The 20,682-nt window shown below is 37.5% G+C and overlaps 1 protein-coding gene across 12 annotated transcripts in view; it reads left to right on the forward strand.

Moving 5' to 3' along the window:
• EHBP1 (EH domain binding protein 1) overlaps nt 1-20,682 on the forward strand; it is a 231,399-nt gene that overhangs the window by 130,131 nt on the left and 80,586 nt on the right. For all 12 annotated transcript variants that reach the window (XM_030021257.2, XM_030021255.1, XM_030021258.1 and 9 more), the window contains 2 exons: nt 18,247-18,425; nt 19,069-19,117. In XM_030021257.2, the coding sequence (XP_029877117.1) occupies nt 18,247-18,425; nt 19,069-19,117 (228 nt within the window). The remainder of the gene's footprint in view (nt 1-18,246; nt 18,426-19,068; nt 19,118-20,682) is intronic.

The raw sequence follows: 20,682 nt of genomic DNA on the forward strand, positions 1-20,682 counted from the left end.
AGGAATTTTCAACAATGGGAAAGAGCAACAGATGTAGCCGACTTTGAACGTGGGAGGATTGTTGATGCACGGTTGCCTAAAGGGAGTGTCTGTGGTGACAAAAAAGGGGGGGGGGGGGGGAAACAACAATTTCCTAAAAAATTAACCTCATGAAAGAAAAGAAAATAAATAGAAAACAATCCAAAGGAACTGAGCGATCCCAGGTTTTATTGAAGTCAAGCTGCATGCATGTTTTTTGACTCACTGCCTCCTTTTAAATATTTTTTTCTACTCTTTCAGAAGAACAATCTGTTCTCTGCGACTATTGCTATATAAGCTGAGGGGTTTGTGTGCTTTAACATATTTTAGATTCATGTTTTTTCTGAGTTATTTTAAAGCACATAAATGGAATATAAGGAAAAAGGCGATGTTGTTTCTATGGAGAATTAGCCATGTGAATACAAAATCCAGATCCTGCTAGTATTTTTTGATTTGGTTTATCCTATGCAGAAGCATATAGATGGATCTCAAATGCATACAGTGCAAGCACTCTATATAGAGACTGTTACAGAAAGGGAAGAAAAAAAGGTTGAAAACATATTTAAAGCAGAACTCTTTTCTGATATATCTTAAGTAGTTTTATACTTTATGAGCCTGTTAGATATACTGAATTTGTTTTAATCTCAATAAAAAGAAGACATGCATATGTTTTTTCTTGGTAGATTTAGAGAAATATTTTTGTACTTTATAGAAGTATTTGGTTACCTTTTTAAAATACAACCAATTCTTCAAAACTCACTTGGTTTCATTATTGACAAGAGCTATTTTGCAGTTTAGTAGATAGTTGTGTTAATCCCTAAATGATACTTCATAGTTTGTAGTAATGAATAATGCACAAATTTTAAATATAGTTCATATGTATAATTCAGAAAATCAGCTTTGAAAAGCATGCATGGGAAAAGCTTTTAAAGTGTGAATGAAATCATGTGCTCTAGCTCAGTGAAAGGGCTTTAAAGGAGCTAGCTAGAAACTAAAGTAATTAAGGAAATCATGTTGTAAACATTATGAAAAATATTGGTGAGCTTAATATAATAGAAGTTCAACTGTAATATGTAAGAGCTTGATTAAACACCCACTGATTAAATGCCTGCATTACACTTTAAAGAGAGCTATACTGTTGAGAGGGAAGTCTCTCTCTGTAGAAAAATCATTTGGATTCAGAGGATGTAGCATGGTAAAACATCTTCTAATACAGCTTATCCTGCCTTTTCCCATACTCCTTTAGAGCAGAACTTGATGAGGAGAGCTGTGGGTTACCCAGTAGCTGATGACAGACATGCCACTGTAAACTCGGTAGTTGTAACACGTCTCCCATCCCCCAAAAAAGGAGTCTTTCGACAGATATTAAAAAAAAAAAAAAAAAGTTGTCATCTCAGATTGAATATCTTGAAGAACACAGCTCTAGGTGCTGGAAGCTTCATTAGTAATTTTTGTTACCTTTGTGAAGATGCTGTAATGTTTGATTTTGGGACTAGGAACAACTTCATATGCATGCCTGGCACCTTTAGCACCAAGAGCACATAACTCTGCTATTTGAATTGAGTGGATACATGCCCACTGTGGCTGTAGAAAGTAGTCTTTATTTCCCTGTGGGCTCACTGTAGGGACAGACATTAAGCTCACAAGTGTCTACGTAACTGCTGGCATTGATTGTGCATGCACAATTGTGTGAAAGGCTGTCATAGTTGCAACAGCAAAAACTTAGAAATGTATTTTGAAATAACAGTTGGATGGTGACTATTAGGCACCTGGCTTTTTGTAAACGTTCATGAGACTTCATGCAGAGTCCACTGAAGGCAACAAGAAGTTGAAGTCCTTTAGTTGCTCCTGAATTAAGTTCCTAAGCAGTGAAATCTTTTCATCCAAGTTTCCATGAGTATGAACTGGGGCAGGTTAGAGCAGTTTCTAGTTCCTTAGTTGTCTTTTGTACCTTTGAAGGGCGGTCCACAAGCAAGAGTACAGTCTCTTTTTCTTTGGTGGGCCAGCCAAAATCTCCATTCTCCCTCACTTCATCAACACTGAGTCAAGGAACTGTAATCTTAGTCTTGCAAGGGTCGTGTTTCCTGACTTGCTTCAGTGCAAATAGATCTCTGAAATCCAACTCAGCCAATCAAACTTTAAAAGTATCCCAGAATGTTACACTACCTGAAATAATTGTAAATAAAAATAGTGTAATATTTTTGTATTCTTCTTTTTTTTTCTGATTAGCTGCCTTGTATTTTATGCTTCTGGAGCATAATCAAAGTAATTTTTACTTACAAAACAGATAGTCAAACTTTCTAAAAAGTGAATTCAGATAGTAATTTGATACAGATGGCTTAGCAGATCATGATTAAAGTGTTTCATCCTAGAATATGCTTAATTACTCAACCATATTTAATAACACTGTGACCCCTTTCATAAAGTTACCAAAGTGCTCTCAAGAACTCCACAAAAAGCTTTGGTTTTATTGCTTTAAAGTAGTGTTGAAGAATTGATGCATTTCTAAAGTGCCCATATGGCACTCTGTACTATTGGTAAGTAGTCTGTCATGATTTTCATTGACAGCAATGACTCAGTAGCATAATGTGACTTTATCCTTTGTTTTGAGACATGGGTGTGTAGACCAGAACCCAATCAATAGGCTTAAGTATAAAACTATAGCAAACCAAATATCGTTTCAATGCTCAAATTCTTATAACTGTAACCGCAATGCTTCTATTGTACTTAAAATGCTAATGGAATATTACCACTATTATTTAAAAAAAAGAAAAAAATGCTTTTGTGTGGTTTCCAGGGAAGGAGTTTTCTCTGCAAATGCATTTAACTGTTTTTACATTTATTTCTAGCAACAATGTTAGGCTTTTACAAAAAACAGGGTTTGGGTTTTGCCTATTAAAATTAGGTTTTATTTTTACCACAGTATCTTTTTTTATGTTTGCATATTTACTATTGGTTTCAAATTTAGAACCAAAATGTGACATAGGTATGAGTAATAGTGAATAATCAGAAGATAATTCCAATGAGAGCTTCCAAGTTTCTGAAATGTTCTTCCATTTCTGGGCTCCTTGGACATAGAATTGGTTGATTTAAAAACACTTAGAATCTGTCTTTTTTGCAAGTACTTAAAGAGTCTGAGAACCCATACAGCACATAGGACATTAAGTGGTTTGCTTCAGAGCACTTTCATCTTTTTAGGAAAAATGTTTACTTCTTTTTCTGGAGGAAACCAGTACTGTGACTGGTCCCCAGACAAATGAAATATATTGCTCCAGATCTTGGGTGTTGTGCATTTTTTTTGTGCACAGATGACATGTAATTTGTTCTTCATCACTACTTGTTTCACTTCCACTGTGTCTGAGACAGTTGCTCTGCCAATATTTCATGCCCAATACAGAAGAAAAAGAGTAAAGAAACAAAGAACATGCAGTGGGTCTACTTTCTGACCAGGTTTTAGCAATTTCACATCCTTAAACTCCTGAACATTGTCCCAGCTGCTTTTGCCAAGAGTGACAGGCTCTGTGTGGAGCCCCAGCCAGGTGAAATGAATAATGCTGGAAAATTCATATCTGCTTGGGAACTATTTGAGAAATAGATTAGCTTTTTTTTATTATTATATTTAAAATGGGCTATTTTCATATTTATTGAGTAAAAATGGGGTAAGAGGCAGGTCAAATCCTACTATGGTCTCATTTTCTGTTTTGTCCTTTTCAACTTAGAGGATTCTTTTAAAAACTGGTTGGTGATTTTGGCCGCCAGTTGTAGGTTTAGATTCCATAAGAATGTCCCTTTTGACCTCTTTCTGTAGTGAAGTTAGTTACAACTGTATTGCTCATGTCTGATTTAGGACATAAGAGATCTCTGGAGTTTTCCATGATGTGTGGGCGGAGACAGCATCCCCTAAGGCCAGTGTGGAGCATCTAGGTCAGACTTCTGCTCTGAAGAGTCTTCTGAACAGCCTGTCTCTACCAGCTGCAGAAGGGGTATTGGGAGAGCAATCTTGTCTACCTAAACTCCTCTTTTGAGTCCAGTCCCCTCCTCTTTTCCCTGCAAACTTGCAGAAGGGATTGAAAAGCTATGAAACAGTAGCAGCACTTAACACTGCCAAGGTTTTATAAATAAGAGATAATAAAAATCATTGCAAGATGACTTCTAAGTATTTACAAATGGTAAAACCCCCAAACTTATGTGACTCTCAGTGAGAAACTACCCTATGACTGAAGTAGCACGCACCCTGTATTTTTATCAACTCATCATTCTCCCACTAGCACTTCTACTTGAGTAGTCTGTAAATTTTATTGTAACTGTAGGCAAAACTGCTCTTTGAACTCCCCCCCTGTGCAACTTTAAAGGCAAGGTGGATCTTAGTCAGGTGATGTCACTGTACTTGTTTAGTAGTCATGTCTTGGGTCATGCTTCTGCTGCAAAGAGTTGCCTAGTAACCTGCAAACCCCATGTTTTTAAGGTGATGGATCCTACACCTTTAAATAACTTTTAGAAACTCATCTAGCTTGGAACTAATATTCAATATTAGAACAAACTTTGTAGATTCCACTGGAAGCTTATTTGAGCAGTATCAACAAAGTATAAAATACATTGGCTCTTACACATTTATCAAAGTTTAGAAGTCACAGCTAGTTTGCCATTTTACCAGAGCTCTCCCTTACGTACGCTTTCTCTTCTCTTTATTCTCCCTATTTCAAAGATTGTCATAATCATTTAATCTCTTGTTAAGCAATTAGATATGTTGCTACACATTTATTAGCAAACTTACTGTCAGACTAGTAGTAATGCTCTAATTTACACTTCCCAAAGCATGGAAATTCCTGTGTAGGAATGAAGGCTCCCTTCTTTTCCCTCCTCCACCTATCCCGAGGTGCTCGTGCAGTGAAAAATATTGCAAGAGACTGAGATGCGTGAATGATAAGTGCTCTACATGTTGCAACACCTGGACATGATCAGACTTGTTAAAGATGATGTATGAGGCTTGAGCCTGAGTTTCCTGCATTTGTGCTGGCTGAAATTTTTCCCCCTATAGCTCCTTGGGGTCCTCTGATAAAACTCATCTCTCCCCCCAAGCCAAGGGAAAGCAATTGATTCCTTCCCCCAGAGCCCCTTCTAATAGCACTGGTATTACTGATTGGAAGACTGAAGTCTTCTGGTGCAGTCTTTCCATCTAGGTGTTTCCTAGTCCCATCTGCAGATTAATATTTGGAATCACAAACAGCTCACACCAGAAGCATGTTAATCATTGCATCATCTTGGGACCAATTGAGAGCCTTTCTTTCAAGAGTGCTTAATTTTATTTAACCCAACTATGTAAATTAAGTCCAAAGGACACTTAAAATTTAACACTTCTTTCCATTTATAACCTGTCAGCTCAAACGTATAACATCTCTTAAGGATTTTAATCCATTGGACAGTAATGTATTAGGGATCCAGTGATGTCATCTGTCTTGTCACTGTGGCATTAGTGACAGTTAATGCATGGATTAATGATTCAAATAGTGTTGAAAGATCAGTGAATCATGAATCTATCTCTGATACTGCCTTAGAAATACCAACGCTAAACAATTAGAAGCCCCTATAGAGTTGTCTGTTCAGGAAGACCTATTGGGCTATCATCTGTATACAATACTCATGAGTATTATGAGCATTATGTCTATAATAGTACATGCTAAAAACCTTTTCAAGTTCTTCATGTTACCATATTGTAGCAGTACTTCTTTTCTCTCTCAGCAGCTTGGAATATTTTCTCTATGATCGGCAAAATTTGTTCCTTGAAGTCAAAATCAGCAGTTTGTCTCAAAACTTTTAATATTACAATATTTACCATGTAATATTTTGCTCAAAATGTTTAATTTTTATTTATCTGACAATATATTTTTTTACTTTAGGGAATTTAAACCAGAAAAAAAAAAGCTGCTGAACAAATTCTGTAGTTCCAAATGTTAGGCTGATTTTTAAAATGTTGACACAAATACTCTATTTTATTAAGGGGGGGAAAAAAGCTATCTCTGCGGACAACATAGTAATATTTAATTCAAAATTTTATGAAGTAGATCCTGAGGATCATTCAGGAGTTTTACACGTGTAAAAAATGAAACACAGAAGAACTGACTGCTGTGTATTGCTGTAACACCCCTAGAACATGGCTAACGCCCAATTACTGCATGCTTAGACTTGGATGGTAATTACAATTGAGCTGTAAAATATTTTGACAGTTTCCAACTGTTGTGTGGTTATTAGCCAGGCATCATAAGGGAGTGAAGTACAGTGATTTGATTAGTTTTATATCATGATCTGCTTAAATAAGGACTTTCAAAATAAATATGTAGTGTAAAGTGTTAATCAAAAGCAGTATTTAATTATTAGCAGCTTTTCTTGACTTCTGCAGGAGAGAATTCCTCTTTCCCAAAGATTTTGATTTCTTAAATGAGACTTGCCATACCTTTATGCTTCAGCTTTTCATTTGCAAGCTTTTACTTGTTGAGTGCTAAAAGCATAACCACACCAAATTTAATTTGTAGCATGAAAATTATGTGAGTATTTTTCAAGAGGATAGATTTGCCAGTGTTGAAGCTAGAAAAGCTTGTGTTAATTACGTATTAAAAAACAGAAAGGATATTTTCATTTAACATGTATTTCTCCTTTTAGCTGCACAAGTCCTAGCAATTAGCAAATTTGGATAGTGTAAGAATTCCTGGAAAAATATATGTTAAGCCAAATGACACTTGAGTTGCTGTTACTTTTACATGTATTTTTATTTTGAAATGAAACTAATAAAGCAAAAATATTCAAACTACATGCAAATTAAGCTTCAGATTGTGCCAGTCTTGTTATGTTCATTAAGCTATTGAATCCTTGAGCAGTGACTGTTATTCCATGGGGGCTATTCACAGAATAAGTTACTATTCAATGAGGTAAAGATAGCAATCTGCCTTCACACTGCTTAAATAATGCTTGTTCCATTGGGCAACTAAAACAAGAATATTCAAGTCTGCCATTCCTTATTTTTTCACTTCCTTTATTTATTTAATAATACTTTTGGGGTTTATGTGTTGTTTATGAATGGTGTTTGTAAGTGAAGCATTCTGTTTCTGGTATAGAAGAATTTTTCAAGCGTTACCTTGTTTTTTCTATAAAAATTAAAAAAAAAAAAGAAAAAAGGAGAAAAAAGAAAAAATCTAAAGTAATTAGTTTCCCAGTTCACTCTGCTTGTGACATCTCTGCTGTGACAGAGCTAAATCCAGCTGATTCAGCAGTTACCAATGTTGCTTACATCTTACTGTTTGCCTAAATACCTAATTTCACCCAACTGTAATCAGGTGGTTTCTTATTCTGACTGTTGTCCTGGGTTTGACCTGAACTCTTACCTTGTAGATGAAGTAACCTTTCTAATGTATCCTAGATTTTAAAGTGGCTTTGTGACTTTCTAGGGAGATGTGTTGAATGGGAGAGAGCCTTCCTCTCTGCTAGTGTTCATGAGGACCAGTTGGAGTGGTGGGGTTATACTTCTTTGATAGCCAGACTCCTAAACAACTAAAAGAGAAAAAGACATACTTTGTACAAGTATTCATTTGGAGAGTTGTGTTAGTGGTTATTGAACTTGCTGTGTATTCAGATAGCTATGTGCCAGGAAAAAGCCAAAATATACTGTGGTTTGCAAGGAAATCTGATTAACACAGGTGAATCGGGGCATGAGTTGCTTATGAAACAAATAATATCTGGACCCCCACCCTAGGCTTAATTTTTTAAATGGGAAGTATTTTTTTCTTGGTGGGTGACATGAACTGAGAGGCCAGCATGGGGTGTTGCTCAGTGGGAAATGGGGGTATTTCAGTTTGCTTGCCCTGCTGCTGGAGAGCAGAGGGGGTCTGTCAGATTCCTGCTTGCTGGCAGCAGCAGCCTGTGCCAGCTGTGTCCTTTTCCTGTAGGACCTGGAGTTAAGAAACACGGAGAAGGTAGGTCTGAAACACATCTTAAAAGATTACTTGGTCCTTCTACTTGCCTGAAGGCAAGTTCAATTTTACAAAATGAAAGATTTCTTCAACCTGTTGTTAAAGACCTCCAGTGATGAAGCGTCTGTGGCTTTCCAAGGCAGTCTGAGTGCTTCATTTTACTGTCTTATAGATTGCTCCTCCCAATGTCTGACCTGTTGGAATTAAAGCCTGTAACTTCATTTTGGTAAATGCTGGCATGGGAGACAAAGGGTTTTCTTTCTTCTTCAGAATTTTACATGCTTGAGGACTTAACCACATTCCTTTCCTGTATCATTTTTTCTTAACATAAATTACCTAAATTTGCTCCAGTTTTCTTCATGTTTGGGGTTTTTTTTTGTTTCTTTTCTTTTTCCCCTGGATCTTTCTTTGGTCTCATCTTCCTTACACTCTGCATGAGGGAAAACTGAACATAAAATTTCTGCTGGGGCTTTATTGATGCTGAGTGGAGTGGGAGAGGCAGTACATGTCTTGCAAGCTTTATTCCTGTCTGTACGTCTCAGTATGATGTTTGTCTTTTTCACAACAACCTGATGTTGTTGACTTATGTTTTAGCTTGAATAGACTGTTTCCCCCACATCCTTTTGTGAACTGTTACCTAACCAGTTCTTCCTCATCCTGCATTTGTGTAAATGATTACTCCTTCCTATGTTGCACTTGTACCTATCGAATTTCATCCTGTTTTCTTCAGACCTTTTCTCCTTTTTATATGATTGGAGTTCTTCTAGTGCATTTGATGTCCATCCCAGCTTTGTGTCTAGTGTATCATCCACCTTCCTAATTCAGACTTTCAACACTGAACCCAAGCAATACTCTTGCAGACCCCCTTTTAATGCATAATTCCCAGAATCATTTAAAACTAGTCTTGGATATAGTTTTCCAGCCTGTTTTGCACCTATGCTATGTGAGTCTCATTAAGGCTCTGTTTTCTGTGCTTCCTGATGAGAGCACCTTGAGAGACAATAAAAAGAGCTACAATCATAATATGTTATCTGCTGCTTCTCCCCTTCCCTGCCTGCTTCCCTCTTATAGGAGGAGCTTGGACTGGTTGTCATGATTTGTTGATGACAAATTAATGTTTGTTGCTTGTCTCCTTTTGACCTTCACATGCTAAGAAGCAACTTTATTTGTTCCACGTCTTTTTCATTAGCTTGTCTGCATTCTTCTGATTTGTCTTTTTTTTTATGCTTTTAAAGATTGGAAGGGAAAGTAGTCCTTTCCTGCTCTTCTAATATCTTGCCTATCTTCAACTGACTGTTAATTTCAGATGTTGTTTCACATTGGTTCTTCCAGTATGCCAGGATTGCATTAAATGTGTTCAGCTGATCTGAAAGCATCTGGCTTGTCTAAGCTGTTTCCACACCTGGCTGAAATCTGACCTTTTTGTGTCTGATATTAGTAATGCTAGTTTCCAACTTGCATCTGGCTTGTAGAATAAAGACAGATGAAGAAAAAAGAAAGGCATTAAGCGTTTCAGGTGTCTCCCCATCATATATGGATAGCTCCTCCTTACCACTGGGTGGTAAAGCAATATTTTTATTAATCTCCACCTTATGATTGTTTGCATAGAGTGGGCTGCCAATGCAGTAGTTTATCAAGGCTAAAACTTACTTGTTTTTGTTAAATTCTTATTTAACTATAGCTATCCTAAGGAGCTTTCTTAAGAATAGCCATCTTTATGCCTGTAAGCTCATGGAAACCAGCACCTCATGCAGGATCGTAGAATATGCTTATTTTATTTCCACCCTCAGTTAAGAGGTGTACTCTGGCCTTCAGAGGCACCACACCAGGTTCTGTGTCATCAATACCAGGCTTAAAAATACCGAGTGCTCTAAGCCTCTCCACACACAGAGATTGTTTTCCTTTGTTAGTGCAATACCTGCACAAATCTGGCATCTGTGCTCCGTTCTCAAGTATTTAAAACAAAGATTTCTCATAGGCAAAGACTAATACTTCCATAGATCTGCCTATGGCTGTGCATTAATATAAATGATGCAGTAGATTTACAAAGTTGGTATCTGTAAAGTTCTATGGAGCAATGTCACCTTAATGATACAACATTAGAAGGTTGCCTGAAAAAACAACGTCTGTTGAAATGTTCAAAGAGTGAAAACAATGTCTGTTGAAATGTTCAGAAGAGTGGGAGAATGACTTGCGTTTATTTAATGGCCGATGTCAAAAGAAATTCCTGCAAAAGCAACAAGAGTTCACTGTTTTTAGGAACAATTGGCAGTGACTCTCATTTTTAGTTTGCCTTGTGCTTTCTTTTAGAAGAGATTCTTGTGACCTTTTCTGACAAGCTCTAACACTTCCATTGTTTGCTGCAGGCCTTTGAAATGTGGCAGAGATAGCCTTGGGCCCAGGGAGGTGCGTTTTGCTAGTTCAGTTCACATTTAACAAAGTTAAAAGCTTTGAAAATTGCTATTCCTCATCTGTGGTTTAAGTTGCTTAATTCTGGCAACCTGCCCAAAACCCTGAACGTTCCCATCATGGCAGAAAGCCAGGGATTGTGAACCGGCAGCATCCTGGTAGCTCGTCTGGGCTTCCAGCACAGATTACACAGGAGCGGAGACTTCAGCCCATGTGCCACTGGGGCAGCTGGAGAAAGGAAGGTGGACACAAGGAAATGGCCTGTCTTATGAGAGCAGAAAAAATGAGGCCCCATCCCTGCATGTGACCTGTTCATACTGTTGCATTACAAATATATGTACTTATCAGAGAATGAGCTCAGCATTCGCTTCTGCTTAATGGTATGAATTATATACCTTTTCCTGTTTTTTTTTAATTGCAAATATGTCATTCAAGACAAAAATTATGCGACCTCAGGGAAGAGAAGCTAGATGAGCCTCAGCCAATCCTTTTATAATAGTTGAATCTGAGAAGGTGCTCACTATGACTTTTTTTTTCATGGCCATACTGACCATCGGGTGAAATTACTTGCACATAAGTAACCAATTCATTATGTTGCCTCAGATTTGTTTCTCCTTTACCAGCTCATTAACATAATCTTCTCCTTGCCATTAGCTAATAAATTTAGGGCTTCTCAACCTGGTGAGGTAGCTACCCTCGCCCTTGTGCGGTACTGTTATTCTCTATTAAGAACGTCTACAGGGGGAGGTAGTCATCTTGAAATAAACAGTCTGTCTTGTTCTTAATTAGTTCCCATGAGCAGACAGGCTCCATGTCCTGTTGCCCAAGTGAGGAAATTGTCCAGTAGTTGATGTGTTGTGGCTTGTGGTTCTGAAGGTTTAGAGTTCAATTCCCAAATACTTGGGGTTTTTTATCCTTTTAATCCCCAACAATGAAAACCAAACTAAAACCCTGAAAGACTATGCGAAGAAGTTACTTCATTACTAGACAAACGAAAAGCCGAAAGGAGGCTACCAGATAATTACAAAAATTACAAAATGAAGTACTTAGCAATTATGAATTGCCAGATTTAAGGTAGCCTCTGTTACTGTAACCTCGCTCATCTTTGTGCACTGTATGCCTGTAGGTTGTATACATGTACACATTTCAATTGTATGACTACATACCATGATTTTGGGCTGGACCACTTCCTCAGTGCTTGGAGCAGAAGTAACCCTGTAATAGAAGAGGCAGCTGTCTGCAGGACTGCCATTTTATTTTTTCATAGGAGTTGGCAGGTGTTTAATGGAGCACAGTCTCTTTGTTATGCCAGGTGAATGCCACAGAAAGCCTGGACAGAGCTCACGACATAGAACTGGTGTGTGACACTGAGCAAGCTACCCAGAGCAGTGGTTGAGGCTACGAATGATGTGTTCCTGTCTTTGGGATAGCCAGGTCTTAGACAACTTCTTAACTTGTCTAAGTCTGGAAGTTGGTTTTTGGTTATTCTGAGCACTGTCACCTGCCCTTGGAGTCAGGAGGAGTGCTTTGATGGGATGCTGTGGATGCATACACCAGATGCAAGTTAGGTAGCGTCTTTGAATTCTTGTAATAGTCAATTCACTTTACTGGCTCAGGTAAGTTATTTAATTCAGAGTGTTTCCCAGTTTGTAAAATACCAGTTGTGAGTCTCTTATCATGTCAATATATTCACTCACCTATCATAGAATGCCCTAATACTGTGTGATAGTTATCATGCTGGAGATCACAGGCAAGTTGAAATGCTGTGTTTGATGTAGCATTTGCCTCATACTGCTTAAATGAAGCCGAGTGCCATACACTGTAGGTTAAGGATAATAAATAATGAGCAACAACTTTTTGCCTTGAGTAGTGAGATAGGCACAGTGTGAGAAGAAATGGGTAGTGATGATTAGAATAAAAAATACCATTATCATGTTTGTTTGTGGGGTTGGACAAGTAAAAGTTATGTGGATGAAACCAACTCAAGCGCGAAGGACTTGCTAAACCTTACAGGCTGGGACCAGAAGTGACGGCATTTTGAAGGACAAGCGTTGTGTATATGATTCAGCCATGTACAGCACAAACTGCATAAGTTGAGATGTGAGTCAGCAAGGGAGAGTAGCAAACAGTAGGAAGCTGTGGCTGTCTAGGAGAGGGAATACAGTAATGGGGTCTTGTGGTATGTGTGCTTCTTGATGGCAGGTGTTATCTTCATCAGTTCTCCCTTGGGTCCAAAGTATTCAGTTAAACACAACATCATACAGTTTATGACATAGGACCACATTGTCTGTCCACCTCCAACTAATAAAGTGAAAACATACTGAAAGCACCAACCACCTACCCCCACCCCAATTATTTTCAGAGGCAAATCAGGGTGGATTAAACCTTGCAAGACATTGTTCCATTCCCCAGCATGTCAATTCTCTCCACAGTGCTGCGAGCAAATGGCTGCCTTTTGCAAATGGGCATGATTTGGAAAACTGCAGAGGAGGAGAGCAGAATATCCAAGAGGCTTTGATTGCTTGCTTTTTCTTCCCAGATTGAGAGGGCCCACCATTCTTGTTGTCTAGAAAGTTATGTTTGTTCCATGTCCTGGCATTTTAGGTAGCATGTACATACTCTAGCTGCTTTCCTTTCCTTTCCCAGACATAGTTTGGAAAAGCTCTTTCCAGCCTCATGGACACCAAAATATGTAACAGGCAACTGAAAACCCTTTAGAATGAGGCAATTTCACCTACTTGACCAACAGCTAACTTGAGGCATGTCCCAAGGATTTCACCTTCCTCCTTACCTTGCCAGGTTCAAACATGAGAGCATCATGTCAGCTCGGGCAGATGTCTGAACGTTAAGGTTGTGATTGAACGTGGACTGGTTTGGTTGTGCCGAAATTAAACTTGTAAAATTATAATGAATTAAAAGCTTATGCCTAAGCCTCTTAAGATAAAAGTTCATATTTTGTTGCATATCTACATTAGCTGTAGGCACAATCAGAAGAGTGAGGAAGGCAAAGATGTCTGATGCTGGAGAAACCTGGAGGTTACCTAAATACTTATTATTAATCATATGCAGGAAACAAATTCAGTGAATCTGTAACTTGTACCAAGCAGCTGGGTTTTCAAATGCCCTTCATTTTTAGGGGCAGTAGGGACTAGAGACGTTTTTGTAATTATATGCCATGCTGTGCAAATAGAGAGCAACAAAGTTAAAGAATGTACTCCTAAGCTGGTAAGTTTGTGTATCAGAGTAACAGGATAGCAGAGCTCCTAACATTTCTTTCCTGGAAATGTATATTTTCTATTATGGGCATGCACTTCCCTTACCAGAAGCAGAGAGCAATGATGCTTGTATTTTGTTGTGTCACTGAAGCCATCGTAATGTTATGGTGACCTGCTACTTAAAGAATAACTAACTAGCCTAAATAAAGAACATCTCAGCACAGGTAGGTCATGAGGATGTTTTTTCCATCTTTGGAATAAAACAGAAAGGCTTGATTTCCATATCCTATTTTAGTCCTGATACTAGTTAAAAATCAGCTTTTGACTTACGCCTGGACTGTTCCACAGCCCATAATAAACAAAATTGAATGCACGTACAGACCTTGCCATATTCAATTAGAATACTTCTGGGCTAAGCAATTCCTACTAGTAGAGCCCTGTGTTGTTAAAAAAAAAAAAATTCTAGAGTATCATCTTGATGATGTAAAATTATCTGTTTGACTAAAATGTATATGGGTGTCTTGTTTACATTGCACCTTTATACCATTTTTCAGAGCACTCAGTTCAGCTGAGTTTTCCAAACCTTTTCTGTGTTCAGCCACGTGCTGCACATTTTGTCTCACCTAGTTGTGTGTTACTTCATTTACCTTATCTTGCATTTTAATGGTTTCACAATTTTCAGTGACCATAGACAGCATTGTAGTTTTGATAGGGGTAAGGGAAAATCCCTTTTATTTTGCTCAGTCAAATAAGTAAGAGACCGTTGCCTGTACTTGCTTCTTGAGGAACAGAACTTGTTTGTTGATTGTTTGTCAGTCTTCCCTATTCTGACTTTCAGCCCTATCTCAATCTCAGCTTCCTCTCCTCTTGCAGTTAATTACTGTTCCTAGGTTGTTCTCTAAACTCCTTTCCTCTTTGGGGAGTTGTGTTCATTAATATAAAACTCAAACCACATAAGTCTTCCACCCCGATTCCCATAGCTGTTACATACTTTTTTTTTCTTCTTACTCCTCTCAGGATCTTTCTCTTCCAGCCTTCAACACTGCCTCTTTCTCTCTTTAAACTCCTCTACCCCCATGCAACCTGTCAACAAGCTCTTGAGTGTTGTTCAGACTAAGCCTCTACAGTCTTCATTCTGGCTGCTCCCTGTGCCTCATATGAGGGCTTGGTTCATAGCCCTGTGTTCTCATCACCAGTTCCCATCTTGATTTTCTTCTCCTGAGCGTTGGCCTATGTGTGTCAGAACCATCAGTGCACCTGGTGCTGCATTCCTGAGAGCAGCAAAACAATTATTTAAACATTTTGAAATGTAGGGATGCAGCCTAATATTTAAAGCTACTGTCCTCTTGTTAATGTAGAGTAATGATCTGAATGGATAATCTCCCAAGAGGAAAAATGCATACACTATAAAATGTATTAATTAAGCTTTGAGAACATGTGAAAAAAGAATAAAGAGACTTCAGTGCTTCTGTTGTCTGTGAAACAGCTAGTGCTGACTCCAGCTGATAAATCCACCCACACAATGCTGCATCTAGATCTGAGCTAGCGTGTGAGGGACCAGCTCTGGAACCTCTGCACTTGCTGTGCAGTTAATCCACAGCTGGATAAAAATCAGTTGCATTGGATTCAGGAACCTGTTGATCAGCAAGCAGATCTGGCAATCTGTTGTGGGCATCTCATGCTTTTTAATGGCATTTCCAAACAGGTTCTCAGGGACTTTGGCTTTTGAACTCAAAAAAGCCAAGTCATGGCTGCCGTGTGGTTTAGAAGAATTGTGTAGTCAGTGCTTAAAAGAATTATGTAAGAAAAAGCTAATTAAGTTTTCATTTCATTTGAGGAGTTCCTACCAATCTTATAGAACAAATACAGGCTAGAAATAGGCACTTGGTAGTAATTGTGTTTGCACTGAACCTGTAAGTAACATGTATAACCTACAGGTATCAAAAGAAAATGTTTTTCATAATGATGCTTCACAAAAAAATCAAAACTAACATTTGTTAACCCTTCTGAAGGGATGTCAAGTGCTCATGCACAATTCTGCCATTACTCCTGTATCTCCAGTGTGTCTTGAGTTGAATGCTTTTATCATAGATTAAATAATGAAAGCTTTGACTCAGGTGGTGAATAAGAGCACAACATTATCATAATATTAACTTCACCTTTATCCAAAAAACTTGGAGTACTAAGTCTGGAAAGAAAGCTACATAGAATTTCTGCTTTATCAGCTAGAGAAGAGAAAACCATGTAAGTATACTATGCACATCCCAAATCTCGCATGTTCTGGATAAAATACTTTTAGAAAATCTAAAGTAAATGGAAGGACAAACGTGGAAGAGAAGTTCCAACTTAAGTATAGATTTTTCCAGGAATTGTAATCTGGATTTTAAAAAATGGATAATTTGTAAATAATATGCAAAATTCTGCTAAATTTATTGATTTAATAGCTTTGGCTATCCTTTTGTAAAACCTAGTTTTAAGATCAGTTACATCTTCAGTTTGTTAGCTGTGTAATTAAGGTATTTGAATGGTAATATTGCATAAGGCTATTTCAGAGTTAACTGGAAAGTATTTAGGTGGTGACTGGAGCATTTAACATTTCTGTAGAGAGTTTCAGCAGCAAGTATTAAGACTTTATAGTTGACATTTAATATGTCTGGCAAGTAGTGCTCTATGGTTTGAAGAAGTAGCTCTGTGCTTTAAAAAATTGTTAGAATATCATTTTTCCACATCTTGATAGCGCTATTTTAATGATTTTCTCCCAGCAGTGTTATTTCCATATATATAATTTAGATAGCAAATATATTTTAAGTAATGTAGTACCTTAAATTTGGGGTCAGTGGTTAGTTACTGGTTTTTGCTTCAAGTTGTAAAAAACAGGAGAAAATCCTGACCTTAGTTACGTCACTCTGAATCTGGAGTAACTGTCTGGCAGCTCCTAAGCAATATTTGTTTCTCTGATTAAAATCTGATTAATGGTGAAGAAAGTTTATAATTTATTGCTGCTTTGTCTTCCCTTTTTTGTATATCCCTGTTAAGATGTTAATTCAGTGTATTTAGAGATATTTGTCTCATCATTAATGGATTTGTTCATACTGATATGAATCGTTGACAGGATTAAAAAAAACCCAAAACGCTTTTTAACAAGTTATTTTGTACATATAATCCGGTATTTAAAAAAATCTCAGCAAGGTATACATTTTGCATTTTCTAAATGAGTTGGCAGTGCTTCTATCTGATGATGAGGTAGGTGTGTTTATAAAACAACTTTTTTAGGGCTGACTGTCACAGTAAATGAAGAATTACTTTCCTGGTTCTGTATATTTTCTTCCCCAGAAGCAGCAGTGAAAACATCAATCAGTTGGTAGCTAGCAACTAATTGCTTAGCACTGCCATACTTTAGTCAAGTGGGGGCATCGTTGGTCTTTCACAAATAGGTAATATGGCCAAAAGGATTTACTTGTTCAACTTAAGTGGCTGTGATATAGTAAATTACTTGCTCTATTTTTATCGTAATTTGGGAACTCTCTAGCTATAAGGTGCATAAATAGCATGCTTGTTGTGTATATATGCTTGTAATTATATTACATTAAAAAAATAAGTGGGCTCAGTTCTTTCTCTATAATTCAGATTTTGGATTTATGTCAGTCAAATAATTCTATCTATTTAATTACATCTAAGAAGTTTTTAAAGTGACAACATTTTTGTAGTGAAATGCGTGCATATTTCTTGAAAACGTAAGTTGCAATCAGTAAGTTCTCTGCTGAATTTGAGAAACAACAGACAGTCTGACAAATACCAAACACCTGAATTATTTTATTCCATTGTAATTCTTGTTTTGTGCTAACAAAAATGTTACTAAAAGTGTCAAAGTACCCTTTTAGGAAATGGTCATTATTAGCTAATGATACTTGTTAGAAACCACCCTCTGATAACAATTTATGGCCTAAATTCCCTTTCCGCGTAGAAAAGCTAAAGCCTGGAAGAGGAAGCTCTTTGGGTATGGTTGGAAGTGGCTGTTTAGAAACACTGTGCCTTAATTACCCTTATGCAATCACACGCTTAAACAGGAAGAGCGCAGCCAAAAACTTTACACTGGAGCCTATATGAGATGAATGCATTAATCATATGTCACAGATGCAGCGACTTTGATCCCCATGCCGCAACAGAAGATCACAACTCGGGGTAAACTCTGCCCCTGCTATGCCTGGCTTTTGATCCAGTTGCAGTGTTATCTTCATTAAGAGTGAAAGGGCTTGTGGGGATGTTTTTCTGTGGCTGCATTTTGGGGAATCTTTTCAAGGGTGTGTATCACAGGCTGTGCAGGACTATGCCTTAAATATTTAAGCGTGGTGTTTCCACAGGTACAGTTCTTGGCCTGTTCTCCTATGTAGATCTGGAATCCCGTATATCTACATCCTTTGGAGAGAAGTGCCAAGGGCAACAACTGGAGATAATAACTTGCGATTTGTGTCTTTTGCAAGTTACAGTCACTGTAAACTGACAGCTGTGAAGGACCTAAACTCACATCAAAGGACACAGATTGTCTAGTTAGGTCAATTAATGTTAATTCTCATCTTCCATTAAATTCTTTTATCTTCTTCTCTCTCTCTTTTTTTTTTTTTTTTTTTTTTTTTTTTTTCCAGCCAAGCCCAATACCAAGTCCTGTTTTGGGGAGAAAGCCAAATGCTAGTCAGTCACTGCTTGTGTGGTGCAAAGAAGTTACAAAAAACTATAGGGGAGTGAAAATCACCAATTTTACTACATCGTGGAGAAACGGTTTATCCTTTTGTGCAATATTACATCACTTTAGACCAGACCTAATGTAAGTTGTGTACTCTTTGCCTGTATAAGCTAACTGTCATAGAAATATGTAACGTTTAAGTTTACGTAAAAATCAAGTCCCTGTTCATTTCAGGTGTTGAACTGTTTTCACCCTTTTCTTTTAAGCAGGGAACCACCATCCTTTCTAAGAAAACAGATTTATGAATGCTCAAACTTTATGACCTCTTTGCTCTCTCTTGTTGCATAAACAGTTGTTTCTTCCCTCTCTGTGATTTGTTTTTCTTTTCTTAATCGTATACAAAGAACTGACTTCAAGATGATTATGAAAATTGTGCTGGTGTTGACATGAGATGAGAGGAATAAGCCTGTAGCTCTTTGTATGCTGACAAGGACGGATTACCTCCTGGTAAATTTGGTTGTCAAGGCCGGCCTCTAGTCCCTGCCTTAACTTCTTTTTTAGATGGAAAGCTTCAGGCAATGAAACATGTAATCGGTGTTTACTTATTTATTTATTTATTTATTCCTTTAATTTTCCACACTATTAGTTTTGTTGATTGAATTGCTGTGAAATTGCTAGTTACTGTATGATATTATTGTATGTCAAATTTTTAGATTCAGTTTGTTTTAAAACTGCTGCTTTTATCAAATACTGTACATACCCACTGTGCCTTTTTCCCCCTCAGTGACTACAAGTCCCTGAATCCTCAAGATATTAAAGAGAACAACAAAAAGGTAAGAACTGCCAGGGGAAAAAAAAAAAGACATAGCTTCAATTTTGGCTTCACTGCAGGTTTTTATTAATTTTGGGAGAGTGCGGTTGTTTTGTAAGGTCATAACAGCGGCTCACAGAAGGTATTCAACCTCCCGCAGTTCAAATCGGATGCATTATTGACTCTCGTTTGTCATGGTCTTTAACATTCACAACAAGTGCAAGGCTGGCATTAGAGTTTAATATTTGTATGGCCTACATTAACCATGAAAGCGGAGGAAAGGGCTGGCCAGCCCTCTGTGCTCACTCCTCTGATATTTCTAGTCAGCCACGTAATTTAAAAAAAAAAAAAGAAAAACGTAACTGCTCTTGGTTTGTTGTACACAAGACTCCTCTTTCTGTTGCTTTAACGGGGCTCCGTGCATTGGTCACGGTCGATGTTGCTTTGATGGTGATTTTTGCATTTTTAAAGATGAAATTTTACTCCTACTTTTATACTGCACCAGGTGAGTGAAGTGCTGGATGCCACATGGAAAGTTTGGCGTAAAAAGTGTTGAGACAAAACTTTGCAAATCAACCAAAATATTAGCAAAATCGTTAATAGCATTGTGCTGAGCAGCTGTTTTAAACCATTCTTTGTATCTTTGTAATGCAAAGATGTAAAAAGTTTCTCTGGAAGAAGCAGGAACTTGGTTTGGGCATCACCAGAAGACTTTCTATTTCTGCTCACTATTTTAGGCATGTTACAAGCTTTGGTTGGGCCCTAGGGACATGTTTAGAAATGGTGATTTTCATGTGAGTCACTGATAATGAAATTGTTCCTGAAGTTCATCTGAAAATTGTTTTTAAGTACCTGTCTTCTCAATGCTGTGATTTTATTTTTATACAGCTTTAAAATCACCATATTTAATTGGGATGAAGGCATAAAAATGGACTTTGAATAAATTAATTAGGTTCAATATTATATAGCAAATTTAACTAAAGAGTATTAGATTGTAGATATGTGGAATTTCTGAAAGTGCTTTATTAAAATTCATTTGTGTTTAGGGTAATTATATTTTAATGTGTCTGCACACTTATGTGTTAGCCAGGGAGTTATTTGTCCTTAAAATAATACTTAAGTATTATAAATAATAAAATACCTCTGAGCTGCTGTTATCTAATGAGTGGTTTGGCCAATGATATCTTTTTCATAATAACACTGGGTCCTATGATGACCTAAGTGGATTATCCATGACATCACAGTGTTTTCTGTGACCATATGTTTTTGTACTTCGAGTTTTGCTGAGCATCCGGGCTAATTAAGCCGGATTATAAAAAAGAAAGAATAGATTATTAATTAAAAACATTAGCGGTACGATCAGTCATCTTTTCTTTATGAAACTGTGATGGCAAACGGTGAACTTTCTAGCCCGTCTCTCTAACAGGATATAGTTCCCAGGACTGAAGAAGTAATGATTGTTGTTATTGTGTAGTTTTGTTTCTTTCATCGCTTTGCAAGCCTTTGCCTGACAGCTACATTGAGTATCTCAGTTGCTTCCTGCAGATTTATTTCCTGGTCTCACGCAGTTCTGCCTGATAACCCTGC

The sequence above is a fragment of the Aquila chrysaetos genome, chromosome 8 (assembly GCF_900496995.4).
Source record: "Aquila chrysaetos chrysaetos chromosome 8, bAquChr1.4, whole genome shotgun sequence".
Lineage (NCBI taxonomy): Eukaryota > Metazoa > Chordata > Aves > Accipitriformes > Accipitridae > Aquila > Aquila chrysaetos.